This window comes from Grampus griseus (genome assembly GCF_964374135.1).
Source record: "Grampus griseus genome assembly, chromosome: 5".
Classification (NCBI taxonomy): domain Eukaryota; kingdom Metazoa; phylum Chordata; class Mammalia; order Artiodactyla; family Delphinidae; genus Grampus; species Grampus griseus.
This window is the reverse complement of record NC_138998.1, coordinates 56,385,648-56,412,173: the sequence shown is the minus strand read 5'-3', so window position 1 is coordinate 56,412,173 and position 26,526 is coordinate 56,385,648. Positions and strand designations below refer to the sequence as shown.

General features: G+C 33.7%; 1 protein-coding gene across 1 annotated transcript in view; it reads right to left on the bottom strand.

Annotated features, from left to right (window-relative positions):
• Positions 1-26,526, bottom strand: part of PIK3CA (phosphatidylinositol-4,5-bisphosphate 3-kinase catalytic subunit alpha) — a gene marked incomplete at its 3' end in the record, with an annotated part of 111,264 nt that overhangs the window by 4,620 nt on the left and 80,118 nt on the right. Inside the window, exons 3-17 of the mRNA XM_082655669.1 lie at positions 26,042-26,251; positions 22,803-23,053; positions 20,835-21,080; positions 20,030-20,115; positions 15,122-15,227; positions 14,487-14,639; positions 14,256-14,390; positions 8,904-9,028; positions 8,021-8,102; positions 7,020-7,184; positions 6,699-6,802; positions 5,118-5,289; positions 2,828-2,934; positions 2,014-2,135; positions 1,097-1,175 (exon numbers count right to left, since the gene is read on the bottom strand). Coding sequence (XP_082511795.1) covers positions 1,097-1,175; positions 2,014-2,135; positions 2,828-2,934; positions 5,118-5,289; positions 6,699-6,802; positions 7,020-7,184; positions 8,021-8,102; positions 8,904-9,028; positions 14,256-14,390; positions 14,487-14,639; positions 15,122-15,227; positions 20,030-20,115; positions 20,835-21,080; positions 22,803-23,053; positions 26,042-26,251 — 2,143 coding nt within the window. The remainder of the gene's footprint in view (positions 1-1,096; positions 1,176-2,013; positions 2,136-2,827; positions 2,935-5,117; positions 5,290-6,698; positions 6,803-7,019; positions 7,185-8,020; positions 8,103-8,903; positions 9,029-14,255; positions 14,391-14,486; positions 14,640-15,121; positions 15,228-20,029; positions 20,116-20,834; positions 21,081-22,802; positions 23,054-26,041; positions 26,252-26,526) is intronic.

The window sequence follows — 26,526 nt, the reverse complement described above, 5'->3', positions numbered from 1 at the left end:
TAAATTTAAATATAAATTTAAATTTACTTAAGTTAAAAAACGTAACAACTTTCCAAAGATACAACTTACTTTCCAACGATCTAGCTCATTTAACTTTAGATACTTTTTTGTATAGCTACTAATTTACAATTAAATATTGTAATTACCAGAGTTACAGACAAAAGTACTTTTGAAGAGGGTGGACTTTGCCTGAATTTGCAAAGGGACAAGTAAAAGAAGGATAAAATATTAGACACAAAAATGACTAGGAGAAGATGTGGCAGGATAGAAAACTTGGAGATGATGCTAATAACTGGGAAGGTTGGGCAGAAACCAACAAAATGGCAAAAACTTTCAGATTAGTTGCTTTCATAAATTTTGCTGAAAAACTGACTCAAGATTAGAGAATTTATAAAGTTTTAGAATTAGAAAACTTATATAATGAAAGAAACCTTCTTTTAAACTCTTTAACTTCTGAATAAAAAATGGGGCCTTTTGTGTCTCTTGTCTCCTATGTCCTGTTCCTAAATACAGTTGGCCCTCTATAACTGAGGATTCTGGATACTCGGATTCAACCAACTGCAGATGGAAAATATTTGGGGAAAAATATCCAGAAAGTTCCAAAAAGAAAAACTTGAATTTGCTGTGCCCTGGCAACTATTTACATAGCCTTTACATTGCACTAGGCATTATAAGTAACCTAGAGATGACAAAGTATACAGGAGGATGTGCACAGCTTATATGCAAATACTACGCCATTTTATATAAGGGACTTGAGCATCCGTGGACTCTGGCATTGGCGGTGGTCCTGGAACCAATCTCCTGCAGATACCAAGGAAAGATTGTTAGTGACCAGTTGCAGAGTCTTTATCAGCTTATTGGAAATAGCTCTTCTTACCTAGCTGAATCTCATTAGCTATTCTAAGCCAAGGAAGAAGAGGACAAATAGAAAGTACCACAGTGTAATCAACTAGTGTTAATTATCACTCCATACATTTATTTATAGATATATGCCTCTATATTGTTTATAATTAATATATTTTACAATTAAAATTTACTAATGGTTTACTTTTTCAGGATAACTTTCACCATACATGTTGTCTTATTGGTTACCTACCGAAGATCAAGACCTTGATTTTGCCATATATTTTCCATAATGCGAATAATCTGAAGTGTTAGCATATCTTGCCGTAAATCTGAAATTCAAAGAATATGTATACCAACACTTAATGCCACAAGCACAAATTTGAGTATCACTTCATCACAATGTTTTCAAACAGAAAATATACAGAACTATGTTTGCTCTTCAAAATAATCTGTAAGGAAGCAATAATCTTAGTCTTTAACCCATTTCTAAAGTATCTGCATAAACACATCTGTATAACAATGTAGGATAACGTGGCATGTATTTCACAAAAAAATTAAATTAAAATATTTAAATTACTTATTTTTCTGAATCCTTAAACTTGAACATGTTTATATTAAAATATTTGGATTAACAGAATTCAGCGCTGAAAGGTCATTTCCTAATGAAAACCCATGAATGATACATTTGTTTAGTATATAAAACTGTATTCCCCCACAGCCTGTTCTCCAAATAAATTAGGACCTTCTTTTATGATTCCTCAGCAGACTACACTTTTCCTTTGTACCAGGGTTGTAATTTTGTTTTTGTAGTTATTTGTTTAATGTCTCTTTTCCCTGCTAGACTGTAAACTCTATAAGAGGGCAGGGATTCTGTTTTGTGTATTCTTACAACTTCAGGGCCTAGCATGTCAAATATTTATGGAGTGAATGGATACACAGCTGAACAAAATGATTTTCAGGCCTTCTGATTCTAAACCTAGTACTTCTTTCCTTTTCAATAATTATAAATACATATTCTAAAGGTTAAGACATTTGCTTAATATTATATATTTTACCACATGCATATTCCTTAAATGGCTTTCAATAATCTTCAGGGTTCATAAATATCCTGTGTATAAAAATATAACTAAATTCATGCATCATAAGTCCATTAATATTCTTCCTTACCATCCCCATTTTTAAAGATGATCTCATTGTTCTGAAAGAGTAATTCTGACATGATGTCTGGGTTCTCCCAATTCAACCACAGTGGCCTTTTTGCAGAGGACATAATTCGACACTCTTCAAGCCTTTAAAATAGTTGAAAAATTTACTAGGCACCTTAGCTTTGTTATTCTTTGTAGCCTCAATTTATTTTAAAATATATATACTATACAGCTTTTTGAAGTGTTATAACAATTTTAAACTTTCTCCTCAGTTTTATTTATGAATTAATTTCTGAGGAAAAAGAAAAAATACATATTAAGCTTAAAGAAAAAGAAAAAATACATATTAAAGAAAAATACATATTAAGCTTAAAAATTTCTTATAAATGGAAAGAAAGAAAAGAAAAAATACATATTAAAAATACATAAAGAAAAAGAAAAGAAAGAAAAAATAAAGAAAAAATACATATAAAGAAAAAGAAAGAAAAAATACATATTAAGCTTAAAAATTTCTTATAAATGGAATATGAATTTTCCACAAATATAGGGACATCTCATTTGTTTTACAGCTATTACATTCCATTTCTTATCCAATGATACCAGAAATTCTGGCCATAAAAAGTTTTAAATTCTATTATTAAAGTAGTAAAAACTCATTCTGAATAAATGCAGGTCTGAACTTAAGAAAATTTTACTACTCTTATTTTGCAGGGTAGGAAAAGGAGAGAGACAAGCATATATTATTGAACACAATGACATTCTGACTTTTTCAAGACGTTCTCCAGAGAAAGTACTTGTTTAAATGTATCAATAAAACTTCCAATAAAGTACCTTACCTGAGATTTCCCAGCTGATGAGCAGGGTTTAGAGGCGACAGAAAGCCCTGTAGAGCATCCATGAAATCTGGTCGCCGCATTTGCTCAACTAAAAATTTCATCTGTACCTGATAAATGAGCATAATCATGGTTAGAAGTTGATCTGATAAAGGTAAAACTAATTGCTAATCTCTTTTATACACTGGAACCTCATTATTGTGTAGTCTTTGAATCCATATCCTGGATTGGCTGCATTCTAATTAGAAGGGTTTCTATAACACAGAGCGCACAACTCAGACAGAGAGGTGAGAGTGACAGTACTGTGCACTTTCCTGTGACAAAAGCTCTGCATGCTGACCGAGGCAGTGTTCTGGCTCTAGAGCAGGGCTTGGTCAACTATGGCTTGTAAGTCAGTTGCCAGCTTTTGTAAGTCAAATTGCCTTAGAATATAGTCATGCCCATTCACTTAGATATTGGTGCTTTCACACTAGAATAGCAGAGCTGAGTAGTTACAACAAACTGCATGGCCTACCAAGTCTAAAATATTTACTATCTAGCTTTTTAAGAAAAAGTTTGCTGACCTTTGTTCTAGAGGAAAAACTGTGGAGATATCACATTAGCTTAATAACCTTACTTTTAAGCTTTGCAGAAAACACCACATTCTCTGTTCAATAAAAAAGGTCTAGCGAGTCTAAAAGAAATTGTTGGGAAAAGTCTCATTCTATACTCAAGGTTCTAGTACGTAAGTGGAAAGAAACATCCTTTTTTAATCACTTTTTTAATCCACTGTATCACAGCCAATCTGTGATATGAAAACTTCACTTTAGAAGAAATGCTTATATTTACAAATTTAACTAATATCTAATTTCTTTTTTCTTACCTTAGTTACAATATAATAAATTTTATTATTTCAAAGCAGTCTAATTTCTTCTTGCTCACAATTCCAGCAGCAGAAACAATACAATTATTTTCTAATAACCTGTATTTGAACTTACATACCACAATTTCAATAAAATCAACTCAGTCACATACTGTATGACATTTAGATTAATACAGTAACTTTCTTTTTAAGTTGTTTTTTTCTTCAAGCAACATTAATGAAAATGTTGAAAAAATGTATTCAGTATTACTAATTTACATTGTCTGTCCTTTGGGGACTCACTAATAAACTGGGATTTTCTTTTTTCATTTCACTAGAGGTGAGGAATGATCTCACTTTTTACTGTAGGGTGTGTTGGACTGAATAAAGGATAAGGAGTAGGAAAAGGTCATGAAAACCTTCACATTTCATGTTCCTCAGGTACACTAAGCAAGACTGCAGGTGACTCAAGTGTGTGATATATTTACTGTGTGACTAAGAGTCCATTTTAAACTTAGAAATATAGAAACTAATTTCTTTCCACTCATTTTCAGGGTCATTATTAAAAGAAAAGAAATGACACAGAGTAAGGAAAAATCATTTTTAAGACTTAGGGCTGGGACTTCCCTGGTAGCGCAGTGGTTAAGAATCTGCCTGCCAATGCAAGGGTCACAGGTTCGAGCCCTGGTCCAGAAAGATCCCACATGCCACGGTAAAACTAAGCCCATGTGCCACGACTACTAAGCCTGCGTGCCTAGAACCCATGCTTCGCAACAAGAGAAGCCACAGCAATGAGAAGCCCACACACCACAACGAAGAGTAGCCCCTGCTCGCCACAACTAGAGAAAGCCCGTGCGCAGCAACGAAGACCCAACACAACCAAAAAAAAGACTTAGGGCTAAACAACAAGGTCCTAATGTATAGCACGGGAACTATATTCAATATCCTGTGATAAACCATAATGGAAAAGAATATAAAAAAAGAATATATATATGTATATAACTGAGTCACTTTGCTATACAGCAGAGATTAGCACAATATTGTAAATCAACTATACTTCAATAAAAAAAATTAAAAAAAGACTTAGGGCTATATAAAAGAGAAATGAAGGGAAAGAGGAGGGAACTAACATTTACTGGGCACCTCCCATGTTCTAGGGACTATGAGAGGTGCTTTGCATATCTTGTATGATTTAATTCTCACATCAACCCTATGAGGAAAGTATTATTCCCATTTTACAGATGAGGAAAATGAATCTCAAGAGACTAAATAATGTGTCTAACATTACATTGCTTGGATCCAAACCTTAATCTGCCTAATTCTAAGGCCCTGCATATATACTGGGCATATATACTGGGCTCTCATATACTGGGCTCATATATACTGGGCTCTCAAATAACCCTGCCCCACTGCAATGAAGGAGTCTGAAAAACAAACTGAAGAGTCACATACCTTTTGTGTTTCATCCTTCTTCTCTTGTTTGAGAATGTCAGTTAAGTTAATGAGCTTTTCCATAGCCTCAACCTGCCTATTCAGGTGCTTCAAATACATCCCACATGCACGGCAATAGGACTCCAAAAGCAGGCCAAACCTCTGACTAACTGTTTTATTGTGCATCTCAGATCTAAAAGGTCAGTGGGAGAGAGAGAGAGAGAGAGAGAGAGAGAGAGAGAGAGATTTTAATGAGTATACACATAACCTTTTTTAAGAAACCCATTTTCTAAATTCAAAAAATGTTATAATCATGTAACTAATACTAACCAATACAATCATACTAACGAATGACAGGTTTTAAATCATTTAAAACCTATCATTTAGAAGCAAAACAATTAAGAGTTTCGGGTAGTTCCTGGAAATATAAATTTTAAAAAAACTAGATTTTAGGTTTATTTCAACTACTTTTCATTTACTAATCTTAGCACAAAATACATAAACATGAAAAAAGGAAATTAGGCACAAAAATAATACAATGAATAGAGAGGGAGTGAAGAGCTCAGTGAACACTATTTGACTCTTCTGGCATACATGTCCCTTTTCTGTACTGTGTCTGAATTTAAGTTATTCTTAAATTTATTTTATTTATTTATTTTTGGCTGCATTGGGTCTTTGTTGCTGTGCACAGGCTTTCTCTAGTTGTGGAGAGCGGGGGCTACTCTTCATTGCAGTAGGCATGCTTCTCGTTGAGGTGGCTTCTCTTGTTGCAGAGCATGGGCTCTAGACGCATGGGTTTCAGTAGTTGTGGCACAAGAGCTCAGTAGTTGTGGCACGAGGACTCAGCAGTTGTGGCACGAGGGCTCTCGGGCTCTAGAGCGCAGGCTCAGTAGTTGTGGCACACGGGCTTAGTTGCTGCATGGCATGTGGGATCTTCCCGGAGCAGGGATCGAACTGGTGTCCCCTGCATTGGCAGGTGGATTCTTAATCACTGTGCCACCAGGGAAGTCCCTGAATTTAAGTTATTTTAAACCTAGTTTCTAGATTCCATTTTAAATTTATTTTAACATTTAAAAAATCATGTTAATTACAAATCTGTTTCTAAATTTATAAAAAAGTGCATGGTTTATGACCTCTCACTTTGTGTATTAGATATAGCATATTCTGCAAAATATTTTTTATTCTTAATTAGCTTATTTTCTAGTAAGAAACTTGGGATATTTGTCATTATTGTTCTGAATTCCAAGGCAAGATTTTTTGGGGGTGGGGGGATATCTTAATCCACACATATGGTGAAATCAATTGCAACATTAATCTGGACCTAGCAAATTTTACTTTGCTTAAAGTAGAATCAAAATCTTTAAAAATATTTCAGCTCTCATTCTTGTCTAAAATTTAGTTTTAATTTTACTGCTTACTTAATGTTAAAGAGAAAAGGCTGAGGGAAGTTCATCACTGGTACAATATACTTTCAGTATGGAAAACTCTTCTAGACAAACAAAAACAACAGTATATAAGTAATACATATTTATACATCAACTGAGAATACAAGTAATATATATATATATATAAAGAATTAAATGGGAAAATAATTTGACTTACTTTAAATGCCAAAAGAAAAAGTGCCCAATCCTTTGATTAGTCAATGCTTTTTTGAGTAAAAACCTCACAAGTAGGTTATCCAAATACTGTTCATATTTTAGGACCTATGTGATTAAAAACAAACAAACAAACGAAAATAAAAACAACTCTACATCAATCAAGGTCAGTTTCTGCATGGTTGGATTTAAAGAAAAATTTTTTAGGAAGAAAACAGATACTACTGGTAATAAAACTGACTTTTAAAAATGCATAAACCCAGCTAATACAGTAGGTGTTGGAAGGTGCATGGATTTAGAATAAAACATTATTTTTCTATTTTACCTGTACTAGCTGAATTAGGTACTGAGAAAGTTTGTCATCTGTTAAATATTTTTCTAAGCATCGAACAGCAAAACCTCGAACCATAGGATCTGGGTAATTGCAGTCCAGAAGCTCCATAGCCTGTTCAGGTTTGATTGGAGGCCAATCTTTTACCAAGCAGTACATCTGTGTATGAGTGAGATAATAGATCATATTTAAAAACCAAAGATAGTTGTGAATGAACCCTCTTAAGACATTGTCTTAATTTCTTATTTTAAAATTAGATAAAAGCCCCCCTTATGAATTCAGTGCTTAAAATGTTTAGTTCTAATTAATTTTATCAGTGGAAGTTATGTAAACAGTATTTTTCTCTACTATACAGATCTTCCTCGACTTACAATGGGCTTATGTCTTGATAAGCCTATCACAAGTTGAAAATATTTCAAGTCAAAAATGCACTTAATACACATAATCTACTGAACATCATAGCTTAGCCTAGACTACTTTAAACATGCTCAGAACACTTACTTTAGCCCACATCTGGGCAAAATCATTTAACACAAAGCCTATTTTATAATAAAGTGTTGAATATCCCATGCAATTTGTTGAACACTGTACTGAAAGTGAAAAGGAGAATGGCTGTATGGGTACAGAATAGTTGTAAGGATACTGGTTTTTTACCCTCATGATCATCCGGCTGACTGGGAGCTCTGGCTCGCTACTGCTGCCCAGTATCAGGAGAGACTATTTTACCACATATTGCTAGCCTGAGAAAAGATCAAAATTCGAAATTTGAAGTATAGTTTCTACTGAATGCATCTCACTTTCTCAGCATTGTAAAGTAATAATATCTTAAGGTGAACCATGGTAAGTCGAGGACCATCTGTATTATCATTATTAATTAATTTAAAACATAGTCTATTTCATTTCTTACACTTATGCAGACTTTCTGAGAAAAAACAATTTGAATGACATACCAAATTTGTGCAACAGTTATTCAGTAATCTCAAACATGCATTTACCTGAGCTACTTCATCTCTAGAATTCCATTTAACAGACAGAAGCAATTTGGGTAGAATTTCAGGGATAGTTACACAATAGTGTCTGTGTGGAAAAGACAAAACAAAACAAAACAAACATTCTTACATGTTATTCAAAAGGACTAGATGTCTAAATTTGTGACTATGCAATCTTTAAGAAGTTCCAAACACTTTTAAAACTTCTTACCATTACTAGCCTTCTTTAAAATCAAAACAAACCTGTGTTTAACACTATAGCTGCACATATATGTACATAGATACAGTTATAATGGCATGGAAGACTAAAGGAAAACCCAAATGGAGGACAGGTATTTAGGGAAAATTATGAATTTATGTTATAACACTATATAGCCCCTATTATTCATCTACTTATTCGGCATGAACCATGAGAAGAGTTACCACTTCTACTGTGGTCACTGGACAAAATTTATGTTTAAATGAACTTTCTGCAGAAATGCACTGCAACTGCCTTATTTAAATAAACCAGGGTACACTTACCAAGTTGCAGGATAATTTCTTCAGAAGTGAAAATAAGTATTACTTTAAGGAAGTGTAAGAAAAATGGAAGGAACTCCTAAAAATGAAAATATCTAGACCAATTAAATCACAACTAAATTGATCTAAAACTAAGGATTCAGAATTTTAAAAAAGCCTTCAATCTGCAAGGTTATTACCAATGCAGCATGATTTTCTAGAAATACTGATCGATACCCACAGTTCAAAAAAGGATAATGTTTGTAATTAAAAATCATGTAAATTATGCTTTATTTACTCTAATAGGTAATGGCAGAAGCATGGCAAGATCAGCCAAAGTCAGTTCTTTCTTCTGAAATAGAAGGAACAGAGACTCTATCTTAACACTTACCTGTGGCTCCACAGAAAATCTTTCTCTTGCTCAGTGATTTCAGATAGAGGATCTCGTGTACAAATTGCTCGGAGCTGTTCTTTATCATTTTCTCTTAATTCATTGTCTCTAGCTAGTCTGTTACTCTGTAAAATAAAGTAATATCTTATATAATTTTCTTTGCCATACCCCCCCTCGATTCATGAGTGATCTGCAAAAAAAGAAAATTAATTTTCAATAAACTTTACATTGCTTATTAACTGTTAAAAAACAGTTTATTCTCATTGCAAGACTTTATTTTCAGGGATGGGGAGAACAAACTTAAGACAGTTATTTGTGGAACAAATCCAATAATTTACTTGGTTAACATTACCACCAACCAAAGAACAGTTAAGTGCCAAAATCAATCAGGGATAAGGCTAGATTTGGATACTAGGGGGTGGTAGTGAACAATTTACTTCTGTTCCTGATGAGGACCCTTCCTAGTATCCTATTAACTAATCTGCTAATGTTTCTGGAATAAGACAGAAAATTAAAAAGTAAAATAATAAAATAAAAATATAAATTCTTTCATAATCCTTCCCTGAAAATATCCTTATAATCACTTGCAAGGCTTTCTAATTTTAAAAGTAAAAATAAGGGAAAAAAGGAGAAAAAAAAAAACATCCACATTCAAACACTGCACATTGAATGTTTGGAAACGAAAAAGAAAATACCATAACTTTTGGTGTAATTCCAATATTCCAGGTAATGTATTTATTCCCTTTAAATACAAATTTATTAACCGCATAGTGAATAATTATGAATGCATATTAATGTATCATGCAAAACACACACCCCTTAGGATGAGTTACACATATTCCGATTGGCTAAAAATGAAAGCAGACATCCATGCTACTTGGTTTTTATACATTTAAATATTGTTAATTTATCCAACAGCATAAAGAAATATTACTGGCACATATTCACTCAACAAATCTTTATTAATACATGTACTGTGAACCTTGTCCTGTTCTTACTGTTGGGTTCAGAAAATAGTAAAACACCCTGTATTAACAGAGCCTCTATTACAGTGGGAAATTAAATGAACAAATAAAAATACTGGAGTAGATATAGATAAGATACTCTGGGTGTTGTGACAGAGAAGGACTGAGTGGCTACTTTAGACTGGGTGTTCAGGAATGGCCTTTGAGAAGGTAATATTAATTTGTGATCCAAATGACAAGAAAGAACCATCCACACTAAGACCAGGGAAAGACTACTGCAGATGAAGGAAACAGTGAAAGTGCCCCAAGGAAAGAATGAGTTTGGTGTGAAGGAGGAACAGGAAGAAGACCAGGGCGTCTGAAGTCCAGTAGATGTGGGAGAGGAGTGACAGGAGGTCATGTTCAGAGAATGTAAAATTTGCAGGTCAGGGTAAAAGGTCTGGATTTTACTTTTAGCAAAGCTATTTCAAGGATGAATACTATTACTTGATTTACCTTTTATAAATATTATTCTGGTTGCTTTGGGGAAAGCAGGAGACCAGTTAGGAGGCTACTGCAATAGTCCAGGTAAGAGAATACTTAACCCTCAACTCATCAGAAAAAGTAGTCATTAAAACTTATCATCTGGGTTCCAATGGACTCTTAGTTCTTTTACTTACTGATTTTTGTTTATATTTTTAATACAAAATAATTTAAAGAAGAATAAAGTGATGGTGAAAAACAATTTTATTAGACATCCTAATAAGAATATAAACACAGTAAAACCAAATTTATAATCCAAAATGGGCAACATACGTTGAATGCAACAAACTGGCTCATCAACTGTCATGTGTGAGCCTGAATATATCCATCTTGTGAATACTGATTCCAGATTTCAAATACATATCTAATAACTTCTAGTTTATCATTACTTCTGGTATTTCTTCTCACATTTGCATTGTCAAAATACTTTTGAAAACTTTGATGACTCATAATTTTATTGAAGAAAGGACAACCATCTTCTTTGCTTCATAACTGCAAAACATTTCTATTTTTTGTACTTACAGATATCAGAATAATCAATCCAAGGATTTAAAAAATTTCTACATCACCTTTTTCCTTCCAGTCATTTTTATACATAACTGCCTGCAGCATTTATCTACTTACTAAGTAAATTCTGATGCACAACATCATAAAAGATGGAAAGAATACTGCAAAAGATGAGGTGTGGGCTGGGTTCTTGCTAAGAAATACTGTGTGATAAAGTCATTCCTGCAGAATGACTAACTGATGTTAGTCATTTTTTGTCCTTGGAGATATACTGTTCACTCATCGTTTCCTGAGTTTGAGAAAAATTCATCTAGGATATTGTCATCTGATATTTCACTTACATGAACAATTTTAACATCATCATTCAAGCCTGGAATAGTGTGGTTCTCAACTGGGGTGATTCTGTCTCCTCTAAGAGGAACGTTTGATACTGTTTGGACACATTTTTCATCATCACAACTTGTGGCGGTGGTGGTGCTGGCATCGAGAGGGTGGAGGCCAGGGACGCTGCTAAACATCCTGTAATGCACACAACAGGCCCTACAACAAAGGAGTTTTTGGCCCCAAATGTCAGCAATGTCAAGGCTGAGAAACTTTGCTTTAAAGTGCTATTATCTGTCTCTTTGTATTCATACTCTGATTTGCTAATAATTATGAAATATTTTCCTCTGTCAATTTTCTTCTCTTTGGCATTATCAGTGGAAAGGGAAAAATTCTGAATTATTAACAGTATTCAATTAAAGCCTAAAAAATAACAGCAACAAAACACTACAAAGATGGTGTTTGTAGACTTCTTTATACATCTGGAAAGATGATGCAAAACGCTGGGCTATGCAATAAGAAGACTGAAGGATGATGTACTAGTGATGATTTATCTCACTACTGTATCATCCTTCTAGGCTATTTTATCCTTTTATATTTTTATATTATTTTAGTCTTTTTTTTAGCATAGTTGGAATTAATGAATAATGATGAAATAGTAAAATGTTTTAAGATATTGGAAAACTAAGATCCTATTATTGTTTCTAAGAGTTATAAAAGTTTTCAATAGATCCAAAGGTAACTGAAAGATAGAGTCAGTTTTATTCTATTATAAAAATAAACAAGGACTTCCCTGGTGGTGCAGTGGTTATGAATCTGCCTGCCAATGCAGGGGACATGGGTTCGAGCCCTGGTCCGGGAGGATCCCACATGCCGTGGAGCAACTAAGCCTGTGTGCCACAACTACTGAGCCCGCATGCCACATCTACTGAAACCCACGTGCCTAGAGCCCGTGCTCCACAAGAGAAGCCACTGCAATGAGAAGCCCACGCACTGCAATGAAGAGTAGCCCCCGCTCACCGCAACTAGAGAAAGCCAGCACGCAGCAACAAAGACCCAACGCAGCCTAAATATAAATAAAATTAAAAAAAACAAAAACAATGGATAAGGGTTCCAATTTCTCCACATCCTCACCAACACTTGTTATTAAAAAAAAAAAAGTTTTTCATTTTTCTTTTTGAAATAAAAAAAATTCTTCTAAGGAAGAAAAAGTCATAAAGTATCAATCCTTACAGAGTTAGAACTGCTCAAAAAGGAAACTCAAAAGCTAAAATTGGCTCCAACAAGCCCTGATGGCAAACTGAGTTCAATGGCTGAATGTATGAATAAAATAGGAAATAAATGAGTTTCCAAGTATGTGACTTGACTCTTGTAATTCAGTTAGTTTAAAGGTATAACTAATTGGATAGGGTTATGGACATTTTATGGAAATGCTCATCAGTATTTTACCCCCAATTTCAAAAGTAAGGAATTCCTGTCTAGTTAGAATGGTTAAGAGTAAAAGACTTAATACTAATTAAACAGTGACACTGGATAACTTATTTAAACTCCTTAAGCCTTTTCCTTACTGGTAAAATACGAATTATAATAGCACCTACCCTCATAGAGACTGCTTTTAAGATTAAATGAGGTAATACGTGAAAAGTAATTGGTATGGCATTTGGTATATGGTAAGCACTTAATAAATGTTAGGTATATTCAAAGAATTAAACTTAACAGAGTAGGGTTTTTCAAGAAAGAGAATCCCTTTTTAACGTCAAAAAAGCTAATTGTTCCGTAAATGACAGAATTCAGTAATGATTTTAAATTAATTTCTACTTAACAAAATATCTTCTACATAGTTCTGAAAGTACACAAGCAGGAAGATTATTATTACTATTATTATTATTCTGTTTACAAAAGGGATTGGTAAACTCCTTACTGAGAATACAACTAATAAAGTTAAACTAATAAAGTTCCTAAGCATAGGATTCCAGGCTACCCCAGGGTGCTACTATTACTGTTACTGGGGGTAGGCCTATCTCAAGACCCACATTCATTGAATGGTCTATCTATAACCTTTAATTAGGCCAAAGAAAATGGTGATAAATTAGAAAACTGGGGAAAGAGACAGCAAAGAACAAAAATACCTCTTCTCTCAGTACTGACACTTTTGCCCTTGAGAAATAAGGGAGAGTTTATGATCTTATTTATTTTTTTAACATCTTTATTGGAGTAGCATTGCTTTACAATGGTGTGTTAGTTTCTGCTGTATAACAAAGTGAATCAGCTATACATAAACATATATCCCCATATCTCCTCCCTCTTGTGTCTCCCTCCCACCCTCCCTATCCCAGCCCTCTAGGTGGACACAAAGCACCGAGGAGAGTTTATGATCTTTGAACGCAGTTATACTGCGGTTCAAAAGTTACAGCCAAGATCAGACAAATAGATCAATATTTAAACTCCATTTTATATATATTCTTTTCTAGCATGTCTGGACTATACTGGTATGCTATTTCCTCTGCTCCCTTGCTCAACTAACAACATACTTATACCTTGATTTCAAGTTCAAGGTTATTATCCCAGAGAGGTCTTTCCTGAACCCAAAATACATTAGCCTTTCTCCCCAAAGCCCTATGTTAGTCATTCTTGACACACTATTGTTTCCTTCATGGCACTCACCATGATTTATGATCTTATATTTCTGCTTTTACCAGTTTCAGGCCTATTTTCACCATTAGACTGTATAATCAGTGGAGGTCTCTTTAGGTCACAACTTTATTACCTGGTACCTATCGTATAATAAATATATACATATAGTCAGTATTCAATAAATATTTGTCAAATGAGGCAGGCTAAACTAAGAAATGGCAGAGCTGCAGTAAAATATTAGCATACAGTATTTTATTTTATTGCAATACTGTTCTAGAGCCTGAAGTATCTATTCGAGTGTGACTAAAACACATGAAACCTTCTCTATACAAAGAGTAACAGTATGTAGCCAAAAGCACTGATTATGACTGATACTTAAGGAAGACTCAGTGATTTGCCTTACCAGTCCTGCATGGGAATAACTAAATCCTGCTTCTCGGGATACAGACCAATTGGCATGCTCTTCAATCACTGACATATCTGGAAACTTTACCACACTGCTGAACCAGTCAAACTCCAACTCTAAACATGGAGTTTCCTAAGAGATGGAATAAAAGTTATTATACATATTACATTTGACTGTCACACACACAAAAAAGAAAAAAAATCTTGTTTATGATAATAAAAAGCTTACTTTATTTGGATTTGATCCAGTAACACCAATAGGGTTCAGCAAATCTTCTAGTCCATGAGGTACTGGCCAAAGATTCAAAGCCATTTTTCCAGATACTAGAGTATCTGTGTAATCAAACAAGTTTATATTTCCCCAGGCCAATGGACAATGTTCCTTAACAAAACAGAAAAATGTTCACTACTCTGTAGATTAAATTATAAAATGCATTTCAAAATATTGATACTCTTCTTTCCCAGAAAGGAGAAATCAACAACTGTCTTTTTCATGGTATCTATAACAAGTCACATTAATTTTTTCAAAGTATAAATAGTTTCTTTCCTTTTTCCCATTTGAAATTACATGTATTTTTTAATTATAAATAGGAAATATGAACCAAAGGAAGCAAGACAGATATTTGTATGTAGTCACTCTGCAAGTTTAAAAATTTTATCAGTATGAACTCAGGACATATTCATCATAAAATAAATTCTGGAAGCTCTATCAAGCTATTCTTCTTTAAATAAATATATTATTTTAAAATGCTTATTAATTTTTTAAACAAAGAAAAAATAATATCCATTTCTTGAAAAAGTTCAATCAGCAGTATAATTAGGAGTTTTTAGAGGTGAATGATTGTTCCTTTTGAAATACTTTACCTCTTTAGCACCCTTTCGGCCTTTAACAGAACAAATAGAAAGGCAAAGTCGAGCAGCACGAGGAAGATCAGGAATGTATATATCGTAATTCAGCCATTCATTCCACCTATGAAAAATTAAGAAAAAAATAATTTACCAAAAAAGACTTTATCTAGAGTATATAAATGACCCCTACAAATCATCAAGAAAAAGATAAATCAAATGAAAACCAAGCCAGAGATTGACTGGAACAAAGACTTCACAAGGTCATATTTAAATGGCTAATACACATGAAAAAGTAGCCAATATCAGGACTTCCCTGGTGGTCCAGTGGTAAAGAATCTGCCTTACAATGCAGGGGACGTGGGTTTGAACCCTGGTCAGGGAACTAAGATCCCACATGCCGCAGGGCAACTAAGCCCGCAGCCACAACTACTGAGCTCACGTGCCCTGAAGCCTGCGCGCCACAACTAGAGAAGAGAAAACCCTCACGACACAACTAGAGAGAAGCCTGTGCGCTACAACTAAGACCTGCAGCCAAAAATAAGTAAGTAAATAAATGTTTTAAAAAAAGAAAGTAGTCAATATGTCATTCAAAAAATGCAAAATAAAAGATATCACTATAAAAAAGAATGGCTAAAACTATAAAGACTGATGATACTAAGGGGTGGTAAGGAGGTGCAGTAACAGGAAATCTCATACATGCTAGGGGAGGTGTAATTTGTACAACCAATTTGGAAAGCATAATCTATTAAAACTGAACCATGACTCAGCTCCACCTCTAGGTATAAAACCACAGAAATGTATGCATTTTTGCACAGAATGTTAATAGAATTATTTACAGTATCCCCAAACTTCAAAAAAATTCAAATGACCAACAGTAGAATAAATGGTAGTATATTCATATAATATATATGCCATATATAATGGCACACTATATATCAACAGAAATGAACACCAGTTATTTACAATATGGATGAAATCTTACAAACATAATATTGAGTGAAAGAAGCTAGACACAAAAGAATATCTACTCCTTCAGTCCATTTATATAAAATTCAGGAACAACCAAAACTAACCAATAGTGTTAGAAATCAAGATAGTAGTTATCTTTGGGGAGGAGAGAAGATTAATGGATTGGGAAGTAGTGTGAGGAAGGGTTTTTGGAATGCTGGTAAATGTTCTAATTCTTGACCAGCACAGTGGCTATATAGGTATTCTCACCTTGTGATAATTCACTGAACTGTGCAATTATGATTTATGCATTTGTGCTATATTTCAGTAAAAATAAAAAACAAATTAGCTTATAGAAGAGGCAAAGAGAAAAGGGAAACTAAGTAAGATAAAATTAGATTTCCTATTATGATTAAAATTATATTTAATTACTTTTATATATGATGTAGTTTCATCCAGAAGAGCCCATTAATTTAAATAAGTCAGTATGTAAATAAAATAAAGGATACGTAAGGAGAAAGTATGTAAATTTTAGAGTAACTAACTACTTCACAAGAGGTAATAAAACTTGACATTCATAATAAGGAAAGCATAAGAAGCTACTACAACAAGTGATGATAAAAATTATTCAAATTTTTATGATAAATTCCCTTCAATTTATTGGATGTTACATGCGAAATTATGTCTATATTTGGTAAACATACTGGTAAAGAGCGAAGTATAATAAGTAGTAGTTTGTTTTTTTTTTTAATTAAAATCATTATAGTAATGGCTAAAAGCTTGGACTCAGAAGTCAGACTACCTGGAGTAAAGTCTTGTTTCTACTATTTTACTATATGTGTAACCCTCACTTTGTGTAACCCTCGCTTTGTCTGTTTTTTCATGTGTGAAATGGGACTAATAATATTACCTACTCTCAGAGAGTTGTTTTGAAGATTAAATGAGATAACATAAGTAAAGCACTTAGAACAGTAACTGGTCCATGTTAAAAGCTCAAGTGCTAGATATTAACTTTGAAAACTTTTCAAATGGCTTCTTTATAATTCTGTTCTGTTTTCTGATTATAAATAAAACAAGACTTAATTAACAAAACAGTATAAGAATTCTACTTTTAATTAGTCAGACTAAGTTATAAAACCATCAGTAAAATAAGTTCTATTTATTCTAGTATCTTTGCTTGAGTGTGGTCAAAGATAAAAAGAAATATGTTGTCCTTTTATACAGAGAAGACATTTAAAATGCGGGAACTTAGCTAGAAGGAAATCGAAAGGGAAAGGAGACAACAAATGCAGGGAAAAGAAATACTGTGAGATTTGATAAGTCCAGAGTAATTCAAGAAAAATTAGAAGATGTATCTCAAATGTACCTAGTACTTTTTACTACTCTGAAATTTTTAGAATTGCTCATAATTAGTGAGAAATTTTCTACACACTTTCTAAGAGAACTGTGTCTTATTAATGTAGTTCAGTATTATGTTAACCGAATAAAGCATGCTCCTTTCACACACACACCCCACCCATACCCAATTAGGTTCTTTATTTTGGCAATGGTTTTATATATATATTTCAAATTGATTTTGACATTGGGAGATAACTGGTAACATTTATAAGAAATTTATTTAGTATATAGAAAGAACAGATTTAGAACAATCACTTAATCTCAGTAAGAATTTTAAAGATTCTTTCTAATAACTTAATACACTTTTACCTCTGATCTTTTCTGTAAATGCAGAAAAGTTTTAAAATTTTTTTTTGATTTTTGATTTTTTTTCATTTTAACATCTTTATTGGAGTATAATTGCTTTACAATGGTATGTTAGTTTCAGCTTCACAACAAAATGAATCAGTTATATATATACATATGTTCCCATATCTCTTCCCACTTGCGTCTCCCTCCCTCCCACCCTCCCTATCCCACCCCTCCAGGCAGTCACAAAGCACCGAGCTGATCTCCCTGTACTATGCGGCTGCTTCCCACTAGCTATCTACCTTACGTTTGGTAGTGTATATGTGTCCATGCCTCTCTCTCGCTTTGTCACAGTTTACCCTTCCCCATCCCGATATCCTCAAGTCCATTCTCTAGTAAGTCTGTCTTTATTCCTGTTTCACCCCTAGGTTCTTCATGACATTTTTTTTTCTTAAATTCCATATATATGTGTTAGCATACGGTATTTGTCTCTCTTTCTGACTTACTTCACTCTGTATGACAGACTCTAGGTCTATCCACCTCATTACAAATAGCTCAATTTCGTTTCTTTTTATGGCTGAGTAATATTCCATTGTATATATGTGCCACATCTTCTTTATCCATTCATCCGATGATGGACACTTAGGTTGTTTCCATCTCCAGGCTATTGTAAATAGAGCTGCAATGAACATTTTGGTACATGACTCTTTTTGAATTATGGTTTTCTCAGGGTATATGCCCAGTAGTGGGATTGCTGGGTCATATGGTAGTTCTATTTGTAGTTTTTTAAGGAACCTCCATACTGTTCTATATAGCGGCTGTACCAACTCACATTCCTACCAGCAGTGCAAGAGTGTTCCCTTTTCTCCACACCCTCTCCAGCATTTATTGTTTCTAGATTTTTTGATGATGGCCATTCTGACTGGTAAAATTTACTTAAATCTTTATACTACTACCACAGGGATTTTACCTTACAGATATTCTTAAAGGAAAGACAATAAAATATAAGTCCTTTATGAATAGCTATTTTAAGATATTAAAATTTTAACAGTTTAATCTTATATTATTAAATAAATTTACCTTTTACTTTTCTAAAGCCTGTTTATTCTTGGTACTTGAAAGAACTAGGATAACTGTATTTTGTGGTCTTTGCTTGGGGCTTGTTGAATTCCTTAGATTGTTGGTTTTATAGTTTTCACCAAATTTGGAAAATTTTGGCTATAATTTCCTCAAATATTGTTTTTCTGCTCCTTGCACAACCACCCACCTAACCTGTGACAGATATGCTGTGTGAGTGGGAAACAAACATTTGTTGTTCTAACAAAAAATTCAGAAGATTCTGGTATGGTCTGTTGCCACAGCATAACTTCTAACCCGAATGATGTATTGATACTTTCTGACCTATGATGGTTCAGGCAGGGCAGGGAACTATTTCCCTTCCTCCTGGTAGAGAAGGCTACCATTTCTTTGAACTTTACGTGGGCTCTCTCACCTCTATCAATTTAATTACAACACCATAACTTTTTCTTGACTCTCCTAGAACTCAGTCTGAATTGATTATGAAATTTACTTCTGGAAGATCCACTAGTTAGCTCTATTGCTAGTCTAAAAAATCCATCTTTAACATTTAATTCCAATTTGAGTTCTCTTAAAATATTACTATTAATTTCAAGAATAAACTTTTATCCCCAAATGATTCTATACAGAGAAGCAAAGAAATGGCAGGATGTCAAGCTGTTGAATTATACTACCTTCTATTTCTTCATTTTATCTAGGCAGTAATCATTTAAAAATGTTCCCAATAACATCCCCTCCCACTAAGAAACTGGTTTGTGCCCCAAGATTCTTTATTTGAATGTCATAAATATGTATTCTTGGGAGTACTGTAAAGAAAACTGCCTCAGAGTAGGCCAGCTCTAAAGTTGTTTGCCAACTCTCACTTCTTAATGGAAATGCAAATGGAGATAAAAAAGGAATAAAATGCTAGGTTTATGGATCTAATGTAAGGAATAATCAGCACAAAACTATAACCACATTCTGTTCTCTCCTTGACACAATGAGAAGAGAGGATCAGAAAAACCCTTCCGATAACGTTTTAGGGAGAATCAATAAAGTGATCCTGTGATTGATACTCATTAGACGGAATGTCCTCATGTTCTATATGTAAATGTCTGGTAATTATATATGACTTGTATAAAACTAATGATGTAAACTATACTACTTTTATTTATTATACTGCTAAACACTAATATGACTTTTGGAAATATGAACTCATATATACTTCCTTACCTGGGATTGGAACAAGGTACTCTTTGAGTGTTCACATTATCACATAAGGGTTCTCCTCCATGGTAGATACCTGTTCGAACATAGATCTAAGGAAAATAAAAAGTTATGTGTATACACATACATATATATATATATGTATATATACACACGCACACATACATACTAGACCAGACCAATATTAAACATTATCAAAACAATGTAACTGATATGAATGAGAGAATCAACTAAAGTTTCTGTTCAGATGTAGCTTTTCTTTTCTCTTTTTCTTCACATGTATAGTAAATTAATACTGATGCAGATTCTTCACCAAAATGTACTGCTGCCTTCAGGTGGACTTACACTATTAAAAATCAAGATAGGCCCACAACCCCTTTAGGCCAGGTATGTAATTCAGAGTTTTTCATATTTTAGAAAGATAAATTGGTACATATACTAAATATTACTTAGTACTCTTGGCAGTTAAAGCAGCACTCCATAAAGAAATTAATATTTCTGCAATAAAACATTTGGATATTTACACTAAGTGGGATAAATAAAGACTGTAAAAAACCTCGCTTCAGGTTAGGTCAGGTTTTCCTGCCAAATGAATTCTGTAAAAGTTTGGTTTTAAGAGCTTAGAATTATGGGTATTAGAATTATTAGAATTAGGGATATTAGAATTACAGAAAATGATTATAAGCTGAGGTAGATGTTTTCTAGCCAGCTGAAAACATACTGCAGGTCAACAGATTATTATATACTTCAATAAAAAAGATTTATATAAAATAATTTATATACAATAATAAACATCAACACTTGACCTTACCTTGTCAATGTCTCGAATATTTACATTCACATAGGTTGCACAAAGAATTTTTATCCTAAGTGCACTATTTATAACCCAAAGGGATTTTGTAGATGTTTCTCCATTCATATATGGTGTAGCTGTGGAGATGCGTCTGGAGTAAGATGGCATTGTAAAACAGTCCATTGGCAGTTGAGAGTAGAGGCTTTCTTTAGCCATCAGCATCAAATTGGGCATCCTCCCAAGCATTATACAGCTTCTTATATACTGTAAGAGATTAAGGTGGGAGGAGAGAAGGCATTTCTTGTAAGGTTTTTCATTTTAAAGGCAACATATAAGAGTACTATGAGAATTTACATACTAATCTGCAAAGGTAATTTAAAAAATCAAACATTATAGACACATTTCTTAGCAGTTGCTATATTTATAACATTTTAAAAACTAACATTTGGGAGTTAGGTTTTAGCACAGATAAACCAATCACATCTTGGAATATAAATTGTATAAAAGAAAAGAAAAACAAAGGTCAGCTTTTTAGACTGTAGTTCTACCTTTAACTGGAAGGAAAAAGAAAGAAAAGAAAAAAGGAATTAAAAATAAGGATAAGAAGATACTCATTATGAAAACACTAGATATTAGAATTACAGAAAAGGACTATAAGCTGAGGTAGATGTTTTCTAGCCAACTGAAAACATACTGCAGGTGCTTGTTAAAGGAAAAGCAACATCATTTAGGAAGCCTCTGCCATTCAATCTATTAAGTCATACTGATGTCAAATCCAAGAGCTGCTGCCCACTTGTTCTTCTGTCCCAACATTTCTTGAGAAATATTTGTTTTGTTAAAAAAAAAACAGAACAAAAAAACCCAAAAACCACAAAGAGAGGAGACTAATAAAATTATGGAATATGTTTTAAAAAATATTAAAATGCATTGGTTTGAACTCTGAAATGGTAGTTAGGATAGATTTTCAAGCAACTGTACACATATTACAAAAACCTATTTTCTTACCCATAAGCCCTACTATACTGTAAGCAACCTAAAAGCCAGAACCATGTCTTGCTTGGTATTGTAAATCAGCACTTGACATATGCTTGGTACAAATACAGTTGCTTCTTATAGGTATTTATTTAATGGATAGAAATAGAGAGTAGGGAAGTATTTATAGTACACCTTAATTAACTATAGATCATGGATTTTTTGAAATGTTTATTTTAATTCCTTCTAGTGCCACTGCTTGGGAGGGGATAAAAATCATTAAATACCCCATATTTGGGGTTTACTATAACTGCCAACTTTTTTTTTTTTTTGACAAAGAACACATTTACCTTATTGCTTACACTGCCTATTCAAATGAACACAACAAATCCTTTTTAAAAAAAGTAAGGCACATGAAAAGCCTTTTGGGCAAGTTCCATGTTATTTAAAATTCCTATTGGCTATAAAAGTATTTCCACTATAGAACTGGACCTATCCAGAAAAGCACACGATGCATTTTTTGCATGTAGAATACCTGAAGCATTATTATATCTTACCTCATGGCACAATTAAACAGTCACCAAATCAAATGTTTGTATCTGAATAATGATATATCTATTGTTACAATTGTAAAACATTAATCAGCTTACCCATATATGTAGTCAGGTCCCCAAATATTAATTATATAAAATCTAAAAGAATAGCATCTGTCGTCTCAAATTCATCAGTCTCTCAAATTAAATATAGTGTAAAAAATAAAATTAATCTATTTACTAATATTAATTATTTAATTTTGGGAATTCCCTGGCAGTCCAGCGGTTAGGACTTGGCATTTTCACTGCTGGAGCGCGGGTTCAGTCCCTGATGGGGGAACTAAGATCCCGTAAGCTGTGCAGCACAGCCAAAAAAAATTTGTTTTTAATTTTCAAAAACTATGTCCTAAATACAGATACCAGTTCCCAATGTGATTACCTTTTAAATTTAAAAGTAAGATCTTTGAAACTTGTTACTCACCTTATACTGACTCAGAGGATATTTTTCTAGGAAGTATTCGTCACATCCACACACTTTTAAAATATACTTGCCCTGATATTCTAAAACACAGAGTTTTAGTTGTTCAGATGATAGCAACATACTTCGAGTTTTTTTCCTGATTGCTTCAGCAATTACTTGTTCTGGCACACAGTCATGGTTGATTTTCAGAGTATACTTCTGCTTGTCATTATTTGGAGAAACTATTACCCAAATCACCACTATTATTTGCCCTATAATAGGAAAATAATATTAGATGCAGTCACCACATATATTTCATTTTTCAAGAGACAAATTTCTAAAAGTATGCACTAACCATAATGACTTATAATCAACCTTAATTAAATACAGGTAAATATCAGGTAGAATGACCAAATCTTCAAATCTGATAGGGCTGCCAAACCATGCCCAAACCTCATGTTTTAAGGCAAGCACACAAAACTGTGACTACTGTGTGTCTCAATTACCTGAGACCAAGCTAATTTCCATTCTAAACTACATGACATACTTCACAGATACAACCCCTGTGAAGAGTGACTCATGATGGCATCAAAGGTTCAATAGTACCTTAAGTAGAAGAGTTTCTGGGAACTGTGGGAAAGAATCATGGAGACTTAAAGAAAGATGCTGAATCAGAATGAGAGAAAAGATGGGGGAGGAAGGGGAAAAAAATAAATTTTCTATTTTTTTTCCTTTTAAGAAGAATAATTAAGCTTTAAGCTGGGGGACCAAAAAAAAAAAAAAAAATGAAAATGAAAAGATTAAAACTATGTTAGAGTCGTGTAGGTATCCAGAGTAAAATTCTTTCAAACTTTCTATATGTTGGAAATATTTCAAAAATTTCATAAATAGTGGGGAAAAATAAAAAGAGCATTCCATTTTAAAAAGTATGCTAAAGTAGAAATGAATTTTTAAAAAATTTCTTTATTTTCTTTATTTATTTTTGGCTGTGTTGGGTCTTTGCTCTGTGTGCAGGCTTTCTCTAGTTGTGGTGAGTGGGGGCCACTCTTCGTTGTGGTGCGCGGGCCTCTCACTGCAGTGGCCCCTCTCATGGAGCACAGACTCCAGGCACACAGGCTTCAGCACTTGCAGCCTGTGGGGCTCAGCAGTTGTGGCCTGTGGGCTCCAGAGCGCAGACTCAGCAGTTGTGGCACGTGGGTCCAGCCACTCTGCAGCACGTGGGATCTTCCCGGACCAGGGCTTGAACCCGTGTCCCCTGCATTGGCAGGCGGATTCTCAACCACTGCACCACCAAGGAAGCCCAGAAATGAACTTTTAATGAAGACCTTATGTTATATAAGCATTAAACTACCTTGAAAAATATGTCTAAAATAGTGATGTCTTAATTTATTCTACTGAGAGAATATTATATTTAATAGTGTATTAAGTTAACCTATTCTATAACTTTCAATTAAAAACTTCACTTTGTTATTCTGAAAAATACAAATATTTATCTGACACAATGATATTTTTATTTCTAAAACAATTAGTTTATATATTCTCATGTACACTTAATTCTAGAAATTGATATATTGTCAAAAGTCGACTTATATATTATCATTCACTATGATCAGAGTTAAATACTGCATCTAACATTAAGATTAGGAAATTTACTTTTTCTTTGCATATAGTAAGAATGTGTGACGTTTCCCCAAAATTTCATAAAATATTTCTATTTATACTTATTTTTATTTGTAAAAAGATAATCAGCTATAATTCTGTAACAGTGAATTTCAAACTCAATGCTTTTTTTTTTTTCAGTTTTATTCTGAGATAAACAATTCACCAAGGGATCAGCACCATATGCACACATTCATTCAATCAATCACTACTTACTGCACACAAGTTGTGTACCTGAAAAAAAAGACAACCCTCAGAATGGGAGAAAATATTTGCAAATGAATCAACGGACAAAGGATTAATCTCCAAAATATACAAACAGCTCATGTAGCTCAATATCAAAAAAGCAAACAACCCAATCTAAAAATGGGTGGAAGACCTAAATAGACATTTCACCAAAGAAGACATACAGATGGCCAAGAGGCACATGAAAAGATGCTCAACATCACTAATTATTAGAGAAATGCAAATCAAAACTACAATGAGGTATCACCTCACACTGGTTAGAATGGGCATCATCAGAAAATCAACAAACAATAAATGCTGGAGAGGGTGCAGAGAAAAGGGAATCCTCTTGCACTGTTGATACAGCTACTATGGAGAACAGTAGGAAGGTTCCTCAAAAAACTAAAGAAAGAATTACCATATGACCCAGCAATCCCACTACTGGACATATACCCAGAGAAAACAATAATTCAAAAAGACACACGTGCCCCAATGTTCATAGCAGCACTATTTACAATAGCCAGGTCATGGAAGCAACCTAAATGTCCATCGACAGACGAATGGATAAAGAAGATGTGGTATATATATACAATGGAATATTACTCAGCCATAAAAAGGAATGAAATTGGGTCATTTGTAGAGACCTGGATGGACCTAGAGACTGTCATACAGGGTGAAGTAAGTCAGAAAGAGAAAAACAAATATTGTATATTAATGCATATATGCAGAATCTAGAAAAATGGTACCGAAGAACCAGTTTGCAAGGCAGAAATAGAGACACAGATGTAGAGAACAAATGTATGGATGCCAAGGGGGGAAAGTGGGGGATGAGGGTGGGATGAACTGGGAGATTGGGATTGACATATATACACTAATATGTATAAAATAGATAACTAATAAGAACCTGCTGTATAGCACAGGGAACTCCACTTCGCTGTACAGCAGAAACTAACACAACATTGTAAAACAACTATACCCCAATAAAAAATAAGTAAATAAATTCAATTATAAAGAAAATACAGCACACAAAGTATTACACATTTCATGAGGACACACACAAATAAAATAATTCAAGATTTAAAAAAAAGAAGTTGTGTACTTGGCACTCAGCTATATGTTGTCAGTAAAGCATTCCCTGCCTTCAAGAAGCTATCATCTAGCTAGGATAAAAAGACTGTACAGGGATTCCCTGGTGGCGCAGTGGTTGAGAGTCTGCCTGCCCAAGCATGGGACATGGGTTCGTGCCCTGGTCCGGGAGGATCCCACATGCTGCGGAGCAGCTGGGCCCCCCCCAAAAAAAGACTGTACAAAGATATACGCACAGATAAAAGTTTTCACTACAGTGACCAATTATGGTAGATTTACAATTTTCTTACCTTTATCCAATTTATTATATATGTGCTTTGGCAGTTCTGGTGAAGATTCCACATTTGGAGGATAGACATACATTGCTCTACTATGCGGTGAATTGAGATCCCTAAGATCCACAGCTTCTTTACAAACATTGAGAATATTTCTTCGGAAGTCCTGTACTTCTGGATCTTTAACCATATCGAATTCACACACTGGCATGCCAATAGCAAAACCTTAAAAAAATTATATAGAGAATATAACATTCTGTTAAACACACAGTAAGACCATGTTTATTGTAAATAGGGAACTTGGTAGGTATGGAAGATCACAATAAAGAAGTTTCTCTTTGTTAATAAAATTTTTGATGAATACATATAGTAAGAATTGACAAGATCGCAAATACTTTTAATATATAAAATATGATCTGTTTGGCAATTTGGAGCAAAGGTAGCAAACATTATTCATATCAATTATTTTTTAAAAGACAAAACAAAACTGGGATATAACA